Source organism: Budorcas taxicolor, chromosome 21 (assembly GCF_023091745.1).
Source record: "Budorcas taxicolor isolate Tak-1 chromosome 21, Takin1.1, whole genome shotgun sequence".
Taxonomy (NCBI): Eukaryota; Metazoa; Chordata; class Mammalia; order Artiodactyla; family Bovidae; genus Budorcas; species Budorcas taxicolor.
The window spans coordinates 25312173-25327867 of NC_068930.1; the positions used below are offsets into that span (position 1 = coordinate 25312173).

Below are 15695 nucleotides of genomic sequence, written 5' to 3' on the forward strand. Positions count from 1 at the left end.
TCAAACTGAGTCGTGATATAGACTTGGCAAGTCCATGCAGGAAGAACAGTCAGTGCTAGTCAGAGGAAAGTAAGTGGAGGCTGTGCCTTGTGGTCTATGGCACGATTTATATTATTGCTGGAATTCCACCCAAGTGGAAGGAAGCAAGATACGGGACCTGGAGAGTTTCAGTGTCTGGATGTGGCATTCAGAGATGCCCATTTTTGTTCTTCTTAACAACTGTAGTTAACTGAGATGCCCCATCAGTTAGCATCTTCCTCGTGACTCTGCTGGCCTACAGTAGATTCATTTTATGAGATCTTCCCAGGAGGCCTACAGTCCTCTTCATGAAAACTTTTGTGCAAATAGCTGGCTTTGCTGTAAAGCCCCGTGGGTGCCACATCAGGGTACTCCCCTGAAAGAGGGAGAAGATGGAACAATAATGGGACGATCTTTGGCTGTACGATTCACCAGCTTATCAGCTGTCACTCAGTGTCACGCTCTGGACCAACAAGGCTATGGAGGTCCAAATTAATGCCCCCCCTCCCTCCATGGCTGGCAGAAAATGATGTGCCTCCCAAAAGAGGATGTAAGCTCTGGCATAAAACCAAAGCCAGGGGTAGCATCCCCAGGTCCAACAGGATAACTTGAATTAACACCCACCTTGGTGGAACACTTTAACCCAGTTCAAACTGAAAAGGGCAACATCTCAACCTCAGATATGAAAAGCTAATAGGAGATGGAAAGGCAAGAGGGATAGAAGATAAAACAACAGCAACAGGGTCTTCCCTGGTGGTTCAGTGGGTAAGAATCCACCTGCTAATGCAGGGGACACAGGTTCAGTCCCAGGTCCAGGAAGATCCCACATGCCATGGGGCAAATAAGCCCATGTGCCACAGCTACTGGGCCTGTGCTCTAGAGCCTGTGCTCCACAACAAGAGAAACCACCGCAACGAGAGACTGGCACACTGCAACAAAGAGTAGCCCCCACTCTCCACAACTAGAGAAAAGTCCACGTGCAATAAAGACCCAGTGCAGCCAAAAATAAATACATAATTTTAAAAAGTCACTATATACACACACATATTATGTGTGTGTGTGTGTATATATATAAAACAACAGCAACAAGGGAAATATGCATCACAAAGTAACACTCAGTTAAACACTGAGTTGGCCAAGAAATTCATGCAGACTTTTCTATAAGATCTCATGGAAAGATCAAGCAAGGCTTTACTGGCCCTCTACTATTGCTGAGAGAGATGGGCCCCAGACCCATTCTTTCACCTTGTAGTGGATAATGGCCGTTTCTGCCCATCTGTTCCCAATGACTCGAAGGGGTCAAGGGGTGGACTGTGTCAGGAGATGCTGGGATAGTCATGGCAAGTAAGTTGGGGGCAAGGAACTTTGGCCTTTCAGGTGTTTGGAGTATTTCCTTACCCTGTGAACACCCAGACTTGCTGTAGATGTGCTGAAAGGGCACTCTGTCCTCAGTCTCAGGAGGGTCCCCTTCTAGGAAAAGTGAATAAGAGTTACAAGTAGAGGGTATCAATGTCTAAGATAGTTCTTCAGTTTTGGTATTTTGCTCTGTGTCATCAGAATTCATACATACTTTCTAATTTAGAATATTCCTACTAGGACTATAGGAACCCCAGCTTTCAATGCCCCAAATGAGAAGAGAAACATCACATTCAATGTCCCTTTTGCTAACTTCCCAGAGAGAGAGAGACGCAGGTTTAGGAAAGGTATGACATGGTCCTGTTTATGAACTTAGCTAAGGAAAAGCCTCTGGTTTTTAGCCACCATTTGGACACATGAATCGATGCGGTGAAAGAGACTTCATCGGCGAAGAGCCAAGAAGTGTGGGCAAAGCTGGGAGAAGAACATAAGGGGGTTGTTGCACCGCTTCCGAAGACGTCTGCATACAGTTCTGAATGCCTCACCCCTTCTAAAAATACCCTCTGCGTTACGTCAGAGCCTGGAGAGGAGAAGGGATTCTCTACCAGTTTGACCAAAAAACCTTCTGAAATAGGAGTGGCCCCAGAGAACTGAAGCTAGAAACAGGGAAGGGCTTGCCTCTGACGAAGGGGACAGGGATGGGAGAGATAGAGCAGCCTCATCATTTCCAAGTGCTTCTGTTCTGTTTTGGTTGGAATAAAGAGCCTCTTGATGAAAGTGAAAGAGGAGAGTGAAAAAGTTGGCTTAAAACTGAACATTCAGAAAACTAAGATCACGGCATCTGGTCCCCCCCACTTCATGGAAAATAGATGGGGAAATAATGGAAACAATGAGAGACTTTATTTTGGGGGGCTCCAAAATCACTGCAGATGGTGACTGCAGCCATAAAATTAAAAGACGCTTGCTCCTTGGAAGAAAAGCTATGACCAACCTAGACAGCACATTAAAAAGCAGAGACATTATTCCTTTACCAAAAAAGGCCCATCTAGTCAAAGCTATGGTTTTTCCAGTAGTCATGTATGGATGTGAGAGTTGGACTATAAAGAAAGCTGGGCACCAAAGAATTGATGTTTTTGAACTGTGATGTTGGAGAAGACTCTTGAGAGTCCCTTGTACTGCAAGGAGATCAATACCAGTCAATGCTAAGGAAATCAGTCCTGAATATTCATTGGAAGGACTGAAGCTGAAGCTCCATTACTTTGGCCACCTGATGTGAAGAACTGACTCATTGGAAAAGACCCTGATGCTGGGAAAGATTGAAGGTGGGAGGAGAAGGGGACAACAGAGGATGAGATGGTTGGATGGCATCACCGACTCGATGGACATGAGTTTGAGTAAGCTCTGGGAGTTGGTGATGGACAGGGAGGCCTGGCGTGCTGCACTCCATGGGGTGGCAAAGAGTCAGACACGACTGAGCGACTAACTGAACTGAACTGATACACACACACACACACACACACACACACACACGTGTGTGTGTGCGTGTGTGCTCAGTCACTTCAGTTGTCCAATTCTTTGTGACTCCCTGGACTGTAGCCCACCAGGCTCCTCTGTCCATGGGATTTTCCAAGCAAGAATAATGGAGTGGGCTGCCATGCCCTCCTCCAGGGGCTCTTCCTGCCCCAGGGATCAAACTGCATCTCTTTTGCCTCCTGCATTGGCAGGTGGGTTCTTTACTGCTAGAAATATATATTCCTTGCCTCCCGCTGCCCTGGATGCAGCACCCCAGCCCCGCTCAGTCGCTGGCCTCACTCTGCCTCCCCAGTGAGATCATCTCCTCAGGAAGCAGGCCACAGAAGGTCAAGTGACACGTGGAGGTCACACAGCTGGATGGGTGCAGCCAGGACCCAAAGGTCCTCCAGCTCTTGTTCTTTCCCTGGGGACTCATTTCGACCCACCCAGCCTCCCAGCTGCCCCACCTGGGGCTCTCAGCCAAGTTCTACGTGGAAAGAGAACTGGGCTTCAGGGGAACCAGGATCACTGTGGGCTGCCCTTCCTTCAGGGTAGGAGCAGGGGAGCAATACAGGGTCTCCTGGCCTGGAGGAGGAGAGCAGTGTGTCCAGACAGCTCTGAGATGGGACCTGCGGCAGTGACGACACCTACCAGCTCAATGGTGCCAGCCTGTCTGCCAAACAGCTCACCTGCATCAACTCATTTAATCCCTGTCAATATTTTTTTATGAGAAAGGCATTCTTACCCACTCCCACTGTTTTACAAATGAGGAAACAATCTAACTTGCAGAGCCAGGACTAAATCTAGCTCTTTGGGCTCTAAGCTCCCGGTTCGTTAAATATAGGAGCCAGTTGCCAGTTTCTTCTTCAGGGGATCTTCCCGACCCAGGGATTGAACCGGGGTCTCCTGCTTTGCAGGAGGTCCAGGGAAGCCCGATTTCAAGAGGCACAGCCTATTAAGTCCTTGTTGGAGAAGTCAGGCCACACAGAGATGTCAAGGTTCTAGGGCAAAGTGTAGGCAATGTTTCGAAACAGTTTGGGTTACTCCTAGATGTGTCATGTCTCCTGGCTTCTCTCTGGGCACCGAGAGAAACCAAGCAAGGAGGGGAGGGGAGGAGACGGAGGAGGACGCGGGGAGGGGAGAGGCGAGGCGAGGGACAGAGAGGTTAGAAGGGGCAGAGGCAGAGAAGCAGGTACAGTCCAGTTTGCCCTTTGCTGGGGCTTGATGAGCCCCCACCTTCCCACAGAGCAGCTGCAAGCCCATCCCTGTGGAGGCTGCCCAGGGTGGCACGTCTTCTCCTTGGATAAACCAGAAGCATGCCACAAGCATTTAGTTTATGATCAAGGCAGTACATGAGCCCCCAACAGAGTGAGCAGGGCGCAGTGTGGATCTCTACCCAAAAGATCAAACTGCAAAAAAAAAGCTGGTAGAGTATGAGCCTCTTTTGTAGAATGAGTAACATAAAAGAGTATCCACTTACGAAAAAAATCTGGAGAAAAATTCCATAAGCTCAGTGGTGGTCATCTCTGGAAGGCTCAGATTAGAGGGACTTTTAACTTTCTGCATTCTGTGTGTTTCTATAATGTTTAAATGTTCAATGATGCATGTGTAACTTTGGTAATCAAAGTGGCCAAAAAAAGGTTGTTAAGAGAAGAGGTACCCCTGCCCTTCATCCATCATGGTCCCCAGATTTCCAAAACAACCAGCCTGTGCTGGTAATTCCCTCTCTGTGTTACCAGGAAGTGTTTATGCATCACAAAGGATTCTGTCACATGTCTGTGTGATTAATTATTAAAGAGGTGTTGTCAGTCCTGTCAGATAAGTTTAATATTTAGTTACAGGACTGAAACATTAAAGGGTTTGTCCATGGACTCTGCATGCTGTTGCTTAGGTATCAGTTAAAAAGCAGTGAAACAAAGAGGCAAACTATGTGATTTTGTTTTCAAGACCTCTTAGACCTGAAACACTTTTACTGTTTGTGGTACTACACTGCTTTCCTTATCTTCAAGCTCAGGAAAATAGGTTGCTGTTATAATTACTGATGCAGTGAGAAAAGGGAGACTGGGGAAAATACAGAATGAAAGATAAAATACATGATCCAGAAAACTGAGAACCCCTGATGACAGGTGGAAAAGGAGGCCCCAGGAGGGGACAGGGGAGAATGACAGTAATAAAGGTGGGCTTCCTGGAAGAGGTGGGCCTGTTTGGGAGAAGTAGAATGGAGAGGAGGGCATCACAGATGAGGAAGGAGGATTTAGTCATTAGGCAGGAGCTCTAAGGGCCAGGTCCAGATGGGGCCCACTTGCCCCATTTCCTCTTTTCCCTGAGAGAGGGTCAAGTCCCTGCCCCGGCTGTGGCCCAGGGCTCTAGAGTTGGTGCTGGACAGAGCCAGGTGGGAGGCCCAGCCTCCTTCAACTCTGGACTCTGCCCAGGGATTTCCAGTGAAATGAGAGGACCGGCCAAAGCCCAAGCAGGTTGGATCCAGCCCATCTCCGTGGAAACACGCACTTCCGTCTGTCCCCCAGAGAGACTTGTTGACCACAAATATGTGAGTAGGGAGCAGAGCTTGCCCCCCTCTGTGCAGCTGTGTGTCTGTGTTTGAATGTGTGCGTGGGTGGCTGGGCTTTCCCAGGCTCTGCCTGTGTGTGTACTTCCCTACATGTCCCTGGGCTCCTGTGTGCACCTGTGTGTGGCTCTGTGTGCTTGCCCTCGGGTATGTGAGATTAGTCAGGCTGGCATTTGGACAGGGTTGGGTACTACCCAAAAGGGAGAAAAAGAGAGGGGGCAGAAGTGGAGAGAGATAGGGTGTTAGTTAGGGCTCTTATTTATAGGTGAGTTTAGGCCACAAACTGAGCTTCAGCACCCCCTAAAAAAAAAAAGAAAGAAGAAGAAAAGGATTATATTGGCTCTTGTAATTGAAAGTCCAGGAGGGAGTACTGATTTCAGATACAGTTGTATTCAGGGACTTGAATGATGTCTTCAGGATATTTCTGTCTTTCAGAGATGGGAGCACATCAAACAATGAAAATATCACTCGATAGCAATGGTTTTAACCTGTTGTAGGGAGTCGGACACGACTGAGCGACTTCACTTTCACGATTGGAGAAAGAAATGGCAACCCACTCCAGCGTTCTTGCCTGGAGAATCCCAAGGACGGGGGAGCCTGGTGGGCTGCCGTTTGTGGGGTCGCATAGAGTCAGACATGACTGAAGCGACTTAGCAGCAGCAGCAGGGAGTGATGAAAGCTAGGGCCAGGCTTCAGAAAAACGCCTCTATATCAGACACATACACATGCTACACAGAATTCCTCCCTTTCCTTCTCTGTGAAGTGGGTGGAACTTGCCCAGTTTCTGCCTGACTTCCCAGACTTACAAGGAGTTGCCCCTCACAGGTTCAGGAGAGCAGGAACGGGCCCTTCCTCTGTCCCTGGGGACCCTGACATAATGAGGGCTGAGCGCTGGGATGGGACAGGCTGCGCCAGGTCTTGCCTGGCCTGCCCTTTCAGCTCTGGGCCCTGACTTTGTCTTTCAGCTGCAAGATCTGGCACATGGAGGACGACACACCAAGAGGAAGAGAGTCCATCTCTCTTGCCTCAGTGGCCAACGGTTTGGACAACAGGGGTGCTGAGCTGTTGGAAAGTCTGGTCTGTCCCCTCCCCCACCCTGGTTTGCCCCCCACTTGGTGGGAGGGTCCTTTGTTCACCATCTTCCTCCCACCCCTATCTCCTCCTCACCTCTTTGCTTGAACACTTGGGAACTGCCCCTCCCCACCCCGCCCCCCAGGGTTTTGACCTCCCCTCCCCACCCCCTGCACAGAGCAGTCTCCATCATCACTCAGGAAACATCCCTGCACACCCACCAAGAGCCAGTACTGCCTGTCCTCGTTTGAAAGGTCAGGGAATGGCTCCACCAGGAAGTGACATTTGAGCTGTGATCTAAAACATAAGGAGAAGCCTCACAAAGAGGGCATGGGGGAATCTCTGGGGAAGCCCCAGCCTCTGAGGAGCAGCAATCTTGTTCTGGCTCTGGAATGGCCAGGTTGAAGTCCACCACCTAGTACTTTGGAGCCTAGCCTGACACCCTCTTCCTTCCCAACCTCCTGTTGAAAGTGTGAGGGTTAACCACTCACTCTTGTCTGACTCTGTGGTCCCATAGACTGTAGCCAGCCAGGTTCTTCTGTCTATAGAATTCGCCAGGCAAGATAGTGGTGTGGGTAGCCATTCCCTTCTCCAGGGGATCTTCCCGACCCAGGGATCAAACCCTGGTCTCTTGCATTGCAGGGAAATTCTTAATCATCTGAGCCTACCTTCTGTTACCAAGTCTAGGCTTCCTCTGCTCGCTGCACACAGTCCAATGAATCTGAAAGACAAAGGGTTGAGGCATGGTAAAGACTTTATTCAGGGAGCTGAGAAAATGGTGGGCTAGCTCCTCAAAATAACCATCTTATGGGGTCTGGATGCCAGGTTCTTTTATAGGTCAGAGATGTGAGGAGGTGAGGAAGCCAAGAAAAAAGCCATTAATCTTGCAAACATTTCCTAGAATGGCAAGCCTCAGGCTGGGGATGGGTTAATTTCTTCCTTCCTGCCATCCACAGGTAAACAGGGTCCTGAACAAAGGCACTTTAGTTTAGCAGTTAAGCAGAGGGGCAAGGTCCCCTGAGGCGGGCCACTGTATATGATTATAATTTAAAAAGCAATGAAAAGCAAGTCAAAGAAATAGTTCCATCGTAGGGTCAGAATTGGCTGCTTCTCTGCAACACTGACCTCCCCCCCCCCCCCCCCCCCCCGCCTCCTCCCACGCCCCCCACGCTCCAACACAGACCACGAGCTCCCTGAGGGCAGAATCAGTCTAGCACAGAGCACAGGACACAGTAGGTGCTCGGGGCACACGCTTTGGAATTAAGCTCCCTCTGGTTGTTCCCTGTGCCTAGCCCCTGCCCCAGTGCACTCCTGAGATGCCCGTGGGCACACTGGGGGCAGCCTGGGTCTATTCACACTCCAGGCTCTCCTCCATAGTTCTCCCTTGAGGCGGGAGGCACACTCTGCTCCTTCTCTGGTGGCTTTAGGAGGAAGGCCGAGACCCTGGCAGCAACTCAAGCCCTTTGGAAGTTGGGAACAGCTGGAGCAAGGCTGGCCCGGAGCCCTCCTCGGGATGGTAGGTGGTCTCCGGGAGGGACATGGGCTGGCTGGCTTGGGGAGAAGGCCCCTCTGGGGAGCAGAGGTGGGGAATCTGGCCCCCTGATGGGGAGGGGGCTCCCTGAACCTTTGTTGAGGGAAGGAATAAACGTGTTTTAGAAACAAGTGAGTTCTGCTGGCCTCTGACTCAGAGGTGAGCCAGGCCAGAGTTTCCCAACCAGCTTTGAAGCAAGTTCCCATTGGGAACCTCAGTTTATACTGGGGGGCTGCTCTGGTTGAAGCTGGAAGGGGGCCCTGTACCAACCTGGCCCCCTGTCAACTCCCCAGCTGCCTTCTACCCCATCCGGCTCTGGGGCACCTCAGGGAATCCTGAGGCTTAGTTTGAAACCCCATGGACTGGCCCAGGCCCCTTGTTTCATATGGGGAGGCTGAAGCCCAGGGAGGGAGAGAAACAGGCCCAGGTCACACAGGCAGCAAATGGAGCCTAGGGCTCGGCCAGCTGACACCGAGGCCTACTGCGAGGTCCTCACTGGCCAGATCCTGAGCTGATGAGAACATGATGCCAAAAACATGGCCTCTGTTTGCTGGTGCCAAATCGAATCTCAGAGACGGAGTTTTGAGTGAAGCAGAAATGAGTAGCTTGGTTGCTTTGCCAGCCAAAGGGGTACATAGCAGGCTCGTGCCCTCAAAACTGTGTGTTCCCACCCAGGTGGATTTGGTGAGGAGTTTTATAGCAATGGTTCTGTTGGAGCCACGCGTTCCAGGAAACAAACTCTCTCAGAAGGACAATGCAGATAGTGGGGTGCAGTTTATTACACCGGCGGGCCCAAGGCAGAGTCTCCTCTTAGCCACGGACCCCGACCAGCATTTGTGAAAATCTTTTATACCCCATATGTACGTGTCTGAACCCACCACTCCAAATTCCTTGAGACTTACATAAACCAAGGAAAAGACAATCCCGATAACCCCATCATTCACGTGCTATGTGCTCATGCGCTCGAACAGTCAAACAATTAGCCGATCATCAATAAACCCGAGGTTACACTCCAATAGATACAGAAAAATTTATGGCCTGTCTGGAGGAATGGGTGATTAGTGTATTTTTTCTCTCAGGCGATGAGTAACCTAGATACGATCTTCAAGGTTCCCCTGCCTGGAGGGGGTCTTATCCTTCTATTGTTGTTTTCATAGGCACTAAACACAGAGTTCAGAGTCCAGTGGAAAGGTGGCCGAGCATGATCAGCATGAACAGGCCTAAGATGGAGTCAGGCCTATGAATTCCTTCTTCAGCTCGAGGGTGGGGTGCTGACAACACTAGGGTGTGTGCGGGGCCTGCACGCCTCTAGTCAAGTCTCAAGTGACGTCTTGATGAACTTCTCTGGTGTCTTTAATCTGGCCTCCAGTGGTCTTTTCTGGAATGAAGAATGCTGACATTTTCCATTGGTTGGGTTTTACTTAGGTAAAAAGCTCAAAAATACCCTTATGTGTGTTCCTGGAGGCTGAACCAGGACCTAACCCAAGGCTGCATTATTGTTTCTTGGCTGCTCTGCCCTTGTCTCTGCCTCCACTCCCTTCCCTGATTAGCAACTGCTTTAATCTGCCCTTTGGGAAGATCATGGATGCTGGAAGGTTTCTGAGCCCAGGAGCCCCGTAGCGTCCTGCAGTTTTCAAGCATGGAACGGGCCAGAGTCTGTCTGTCTGTCTGCCTTAGGGTGAGACTGAAGAAAAATGCCTCACTTAGGAGGTGGAGAGATAGTGAAGGACAGGGAAGCCTGGTGTGCTGCAGTCTGCGGGGTTGCAAAGAGGCGAACATGACTGAGCAACTGAGTAGCAATAAGAGGTGAGAGGCGGGGACAGAGAGAGGAGACTTTCCTTTAAAAAGTGGTGACTGAATGAGTGTGAGTGAGCATCTTCTATATGCTCAGGCTGGGGGACCCCAGAGGCTATTCAGGTCCCCAGGGACCTATTCAGTCTTTCCTCTGGGGACAGTCAAGTGGCCAAGTGTCCAGACAAGAACTGGCATTTGCTCCAGGTGCAGAAGGCAGTGGGGGTGCCAAATGGCTGCCGGTGGGCTGTTGATACCTCCCTTTTTCTGGGAGGAGCTGTTACTCAGAAGATAAGTTTCCACAGGTATAATAAGTGCAGAGCTGGGTACCTCCGAAGGCGGCTCCTTGCTCCTCAGACAGGTGGAAATGGGACAGGGCATGCGAGGCAGCCATGGTGGCTGGTGCATTGCTATACATGGGTGAGGTTCTTCCCATGGTTCATGCTTTCGCAAACCCTGGAGCCTGGAGCATCACTGTGGTAGTTAGTGGTGCTGCTCCAGGCCGAGGAGCAGCTGGTACGGACAGACAGAGGCCGGAAGCAGTGAAGGGCTGAATCATGTCCAACTCTTTGCGACCCCGTGGGCTGCAGCATGCCAGGCTTCCCTGTCCTTCACCATCTCCCAGAGTTTGCTCAAACTCATGTCCATTGAGTCGGTGATGCTGACCAACTTTCTCATCCTCTGTTGTCCCCTTCTCCTCCTGCCTTCAATCTTTCCCAGCATCAGGGCTTTTCCAATTAGTCACTCTTCAAATCAGGTGGCCAAAGTAACAGAGCTTCAGCTTCAGGATTAGTCCTTCCAATGAATATTTGGGATTGATTTCCTTAAGGATTGACTGGTTTGATCTCCTTGCAGTCTAAGTGACTCTCAAGAGTTTTCCAGCACAATTCGAAAGCATCAGTTCTGCAGTGCTCAACCTTCATTATGGTCCAACTCTCACAACCATACATGACTACTGGAAAAAACCATAGTATTGGCTATATGGACCTTTGTTGGCAAAATGATGTTTCTGCTTTTGAATACGCTATCTAAGTCTGTCATAGCTTTTCTTCCAAGGAGCAACCGTCTTTCAGGTTCATGGCTGCAGTCAAGTCATTCTAAGTTCCCTCTGGGCTGGGGTTGACCTTTGGCCCTGGGGGATGTCAAGGCCAGTGTTGCCATTTTACTGGGGATGAAGCTGAGTGGCTTCTGCCTGGAAGTGTTGAGGATCCCCACAGGTGTGGGGGTCTGGTGGGGGAGCCTCTCTTAGACCCTGCTGGTCTTCTCCTCAGGAGAAGGAGGCTGCAACCAGCCCCGAGAGTGAGACACTTCTGCAGGGAGCACGCACAGCTGTTCCGGTGGATCTGCATAGGCCTGCTCTGCACTGGTGAGCTCTGGGCCCAGCCCCTTCCAGGGAGACAGTCACTCCTGCCTAGCCCCCTGCCCCCACCACCCAGGTTTCAGCCACCTCCAACCCAGCTATCCATGTCTCAGGGCAGGGTCATTCACTTACCCAACAACTTGACAAAGGTTTTGAGCACCAACTCAGGGCCAGCTCTTGTTCCAGAAGCTGGGATATATGAATTAAGCCAGACGAGATCTTATTCTCAATGTAACTCTCTGATCAGTTAGGGAGAGGGGAACATATATTTCCACATAATTCAGAGGGCCATCTGGGAGCACCAGGGAAGGATTGTGGGGGTGGTTGGGGGGTCTTCCAGGAGGAGATAACATTCTGGTCTCACAGAAAGTGAAAGTCGCTCAGTCGTGCCTGACTCTTTGCAACCCCATGGACCATACAGTCCATGGAATTCTCCAGGCCAGAATACTGGAGTGGGTAGCCTTTCCCTTCTCCAGGGGACAACCCAGGGATTGAACCTAGGTCTCCCAAATTGCAGGCGGATTCTTTACCAGCTGAGCCACAAGGGAAGCCGGGGGTGAATAGCAATTAACCAGGTAAAAGGGGAAGGAAGAGGAGTGAGGAGGTAGAGAGACACATGAGCAAAGGTGGAAACCTGCAGCATGTGGGCAGGCAGCTGATAAAGAGTCGAGTGGCTGGAAGATAAAGTTCTAGACCAGGAGTGCTAGAAGAGGAGGCTGGAGGGATGAGAAGGGGCCAAGTATTGGGAAGGGGGGTTGGAGAGACTTGGATTTTACTCGCAAGGCCAGAGAGAGCCATCGAAGGATTTAAGCAGGGAAGTGGCAAGCTTGGATTAACATTGTGGAAACCCAGAGGAGGCACGCAGGAAAGATGGGAAAAGGGACAATTGAGAGCCACTATACACTTGGGAGAAGACGCAGGGGTGGAGGATGGAGGGGGTGGATCTGAGAAATCCTCAGGAAGCCACACCAGTCAGACCTGGGAGCTGATCTCTGTGTGGGACAAAGGGGGCCCTGGAATCCAGGAGTTTTGCTTGGGCCACGGGATGAGTGACCAGAGCCAGGGACCACAGGTGGAGGAGGGGGTCTCCGCTGGGAGGGCGATGACGAGTTCTTTTGGACAATGAGTGGAAGGAACTGCTGCCAGGCCCTCCAGGAGAAGAGGCTTCCCAGCGGTGCTTGGAGAATGAATTGAGAGGTGGCTCATGGATGGAAACGTGGAGACTGGTCACACAGAAAGAGGGAGAGAAGACTAGGGGCCCGGAGACAGCCTGAGAAGGTGTGCAGGTGGGGGCAGCAAGCACAGGGCCAGGAGCCAAGGGCTGCCAGAGGGAGGGAAAGATGGCCAGCATCTCTGCAGTGAGGAGACCAGCAGGACAAGGCTGGAGCAGTGCCTGTGGACTTCAGGGACAAGGAGATCATGGCGACTTGGGGCAGAGGTGCAGTAGCTGGATTGGAGAACAGGAGGAGAGGCAGTGTAGACAGTAAGTCTACACAGCTCTCCTGAGAAATTTTTTAATGAGAACTGGGTGGGAATACGCATTTATTTATTTATTCACTTTTGGCTGTGATAGGTTTTCGTTGCTGTGCATAGGCTTTTTCTAGTTGCGGTGAGTGGGGGCTACTCTTCATTGCTGTGCGGGAGCTTCTCATTGTGGTGGCTTCTCTTCTTGTGAAGCACAGGCTTGAGGTGTGTGGGCTTCAGTGGTTGTGGCCCAGGGGCTCATTAGTTGTGGCTCAACGGCCCTAGAGCGGAAGTTCTGTAGTTTCCATGCACAGGATTAGCTGCTCCGCAGCATATGAGATATTCCCAGATCATTGGCAGGCTGATTCTTATCCACTGTGCCACCAGGGAAATCCTGGACAGGGATATTAATAGAAGGGTGTGGCGGTTTCAAGGGAGAGCATGTGTTTGACCCGCTTTCTGAACTGAGGCAGGGAGTTTGGGGAAAGAAGGGTAGAAGCGAGGTGGCAGAGGTGACCAGCAGAGCAAGGTTCCCTGGGCACAGGGAAGCAGGGTTCCGGGGCCCAGGCAAGGGCACGTCTTCACGGCTGCAGGCTTGCCTCGGCGTGGAAGGTGGGAAATAAAAGGGGGAGGTGGTGTGGTTGCCCAGACCTTCGTGGGGGCTGCACAGGGGAGAGGACGGAGCCATGACAGCAAGGGCCCCAGTCTTTGTGATTAAATCAAAGTGGGGTCCCCTGCTGAGCTGGGGCTGGCTCGTGGCCCCGGCAGCTTCCTCCTGTGGATGTCGGAGGCGGGGAAGTCTTCCTGTGGCAGAAGCTGAGCTAGGGCCTTCTGGTTCCCCTTGTGTCCACCTTCACTCAGACCCAGATTTGTTTCTCTCGAGGAAATGGCTGAATTCCATCTAGCAGGTCGTGGAAATGGCCCTCCCCGTCCTACTTCCCCTCCTGTCTTGGCTGCCAGGAGCTCCCTTCCTTTCTCCGTGTTCGGGTGATTTTGATTTCCTCCAGCTCTCCGCTGCCTTTACTGTATTGTGTCTCCTATGATAAGGCTCATCACGGACTTTCTGAAGCAGGCACGGCACAAGCTCATGTTCTCAGCACTTGCTTTGATTTCAAGCAGTGGCCTCCTCGCCTTAGGTGGGCTTTCTCCACAGATGCCAAGATAACATTGGCGGCAGACTGACATGGAGGGCCTCGGTGTCCCAGGTCTCAGAAGAGTGTGCCTGTTGCCCATATTTCTGTATGTCTATGATGGGCGTATCTCAGGTCATGTGCTCCTCCTGGGTCCTCCTCCTGTGAAGAAGGTCAGGCTCTGCTGGACCACATGGGCTAAGAGTGTGTAGGGGCGCCCAAAAGGAACAAAGTCCTGTCACCAGAGATCACAGGGATCTTAGAAGGATGAGATACTTCTTAAGACGCTTTTCTGCCCCGTCCTGCCTGGAGGACCTGTCTACACAGCCCCATCTCCCACATGCTGTGCCAGTCCCTGCTGGCCGCAGACAGACCTGGATGGGTATCCCAGCCGATTTCCTCCCTTTGTGAATCAGTTTGCTTCTCATCTCTGGACAGGGATCACACAGTACCGACCCGGGGCTTGGTTGTGAGGAGTAATCCTGGCAGTGGTATAGAGCGCCGAGCTTGGCGCCTCTCTCCTGCCAGCTCCCCCTCTGCTGACCTCCCACAGCCCTGCGCCTGCATCCCTCCCCTGCCCTGCAGGGCCTCACCTGTGTGCTTCTAGCTGACACCCATACAGGTGTCCCCATCTTTCTGTGTGAGAGAAAGGTAACTTCATTTTCCATAACTCAAGTTATTTTCTATTTCAATTTCCTTGTTCCAACTGAGGGGAGAAACTGAATTATCTGTCAGTTTGAAATATCCTTTATCCTTTTCCGCAGGAGACCCCATTGGGTACTTGGGTGTGTGCTGAGTTGCTCAGTCGTGTCCAACTCTTTGCAACTCCATGGACGGCAGCCTGCCAGGCTCCCCCATCCCTGGGATTCTCCAGGCAAGAGTACTGGAGTGCGTTGCCATGCCCTTTGACCCAGGGATCAAAGCCACATCTCCTACAGCTCCTGAATTGCAAGCAGATTACTTGCTGCTGAGCCACCAGGGAAGCCCTGCTGCGCTTCTACTGCACGGCGACGGGGATCACCCACACACACACCTGTGCCCTCCCCTGTGAGTGTCCCTCCCGTTCCGGTTGCCAGTGCATCGAGCAGCGTTCTCTGTGCTGCACAGCGTGTCCCCGCTGGTTGTCTGTTTCAATCACATTATCAATACTACATATGTGTCAACCCCAGACTCCCAATCCAATCCCGCCTCTTTCCCCTCAAGGGCCCTGGCTCTTGGAATCCATAAGCCAGGGGGAGATATTTTTCCTCTGCTCTCCACTATCATATTCCTTTCTTGAAGTAGAGCACAGATGGGCCTAGCTGCTCAAATGGAGAGAAGGGCAAAGGGGGAAAAGGAAATTCCAGGAAGAAAAATGATCATTGATTAATATTTAGAATGGGATCCTGGCACACAGAAGTCAATGCCTTTCTGGAGTAGCTGACTTACCCGTCTCTGTCCTCAGAACCTACCAAGGCTCTAGAATATGGCAGGCATTCCACTGATGCTCAGTGGTTCATGCTGTCTCGTGTGTGTGTGTGTGTGTGTGTGTGTGTGTGTGTGTGTGTGTGTGTCTGTGTCTGTGTGCGCGTGCGCGTGCGTGTGCGTGCGCTGTCACCCACTTGTCTCCAACTCGTTGTGACCCTAGCCCACCAGGACCCTCTGTCCATGTGATTATCCCAGCAAGAATACTGGAGTGGGTTGCCATTTCCTGCTCCAGGGGATCTTCCTGACCCAGGGATCAAACCCAGGTCTCCTGCGTCTCGTGCATTGGCAGGTGCATTCTTTACCACAGAGCCACCTGGGAAGCCTCATGCTACCTTACCGCCTCCTTCAACACCTCCCTCACATTTATTTGGTCAGCACTTTAGAGTCTGCAAAGCCCTTTCACACACGTTCTAAGCCGAGACGATTGTG

At 51.4% G+C, this 15695-nt stretch overlaps 1 protein-coding gene across 2 annotated transcripts in view; it reads left to right on the forward strand.

The window, feature by feature from the left end:
- The first annotated feature begins 4614 nt into the window (after window positions 1–4614).
- The window catches only part of SLC28A1 (solute carrier family 28 member 1), a 78668-nt gene continuing 67587 nt past the window's right edge, over window positions 4615–15695 (forward strand). For both annotated transcript variants that reach the window (XM_052659717.1, XM_052659718.1), the window contains exons 1-4: window positions 4615–5434; window positions 6418–6529; window positions 7951–8039; window positions 11117–11211. In XM_052659717.1, the coding sequence (XP_052515677.1) occupies window positions 6434–6529; window positions 7951–8039; window positions 11117–11211 (280 nt within the window). In that variant the 5' untranslated portion in view covers window positions 4615–5434; window positions 6418–6433. The remainder of the gene's footprint in view (window positions 5435–6417; window positions 6530–7950; window positions 8040–11116; window positions 11212–15695) is intronic.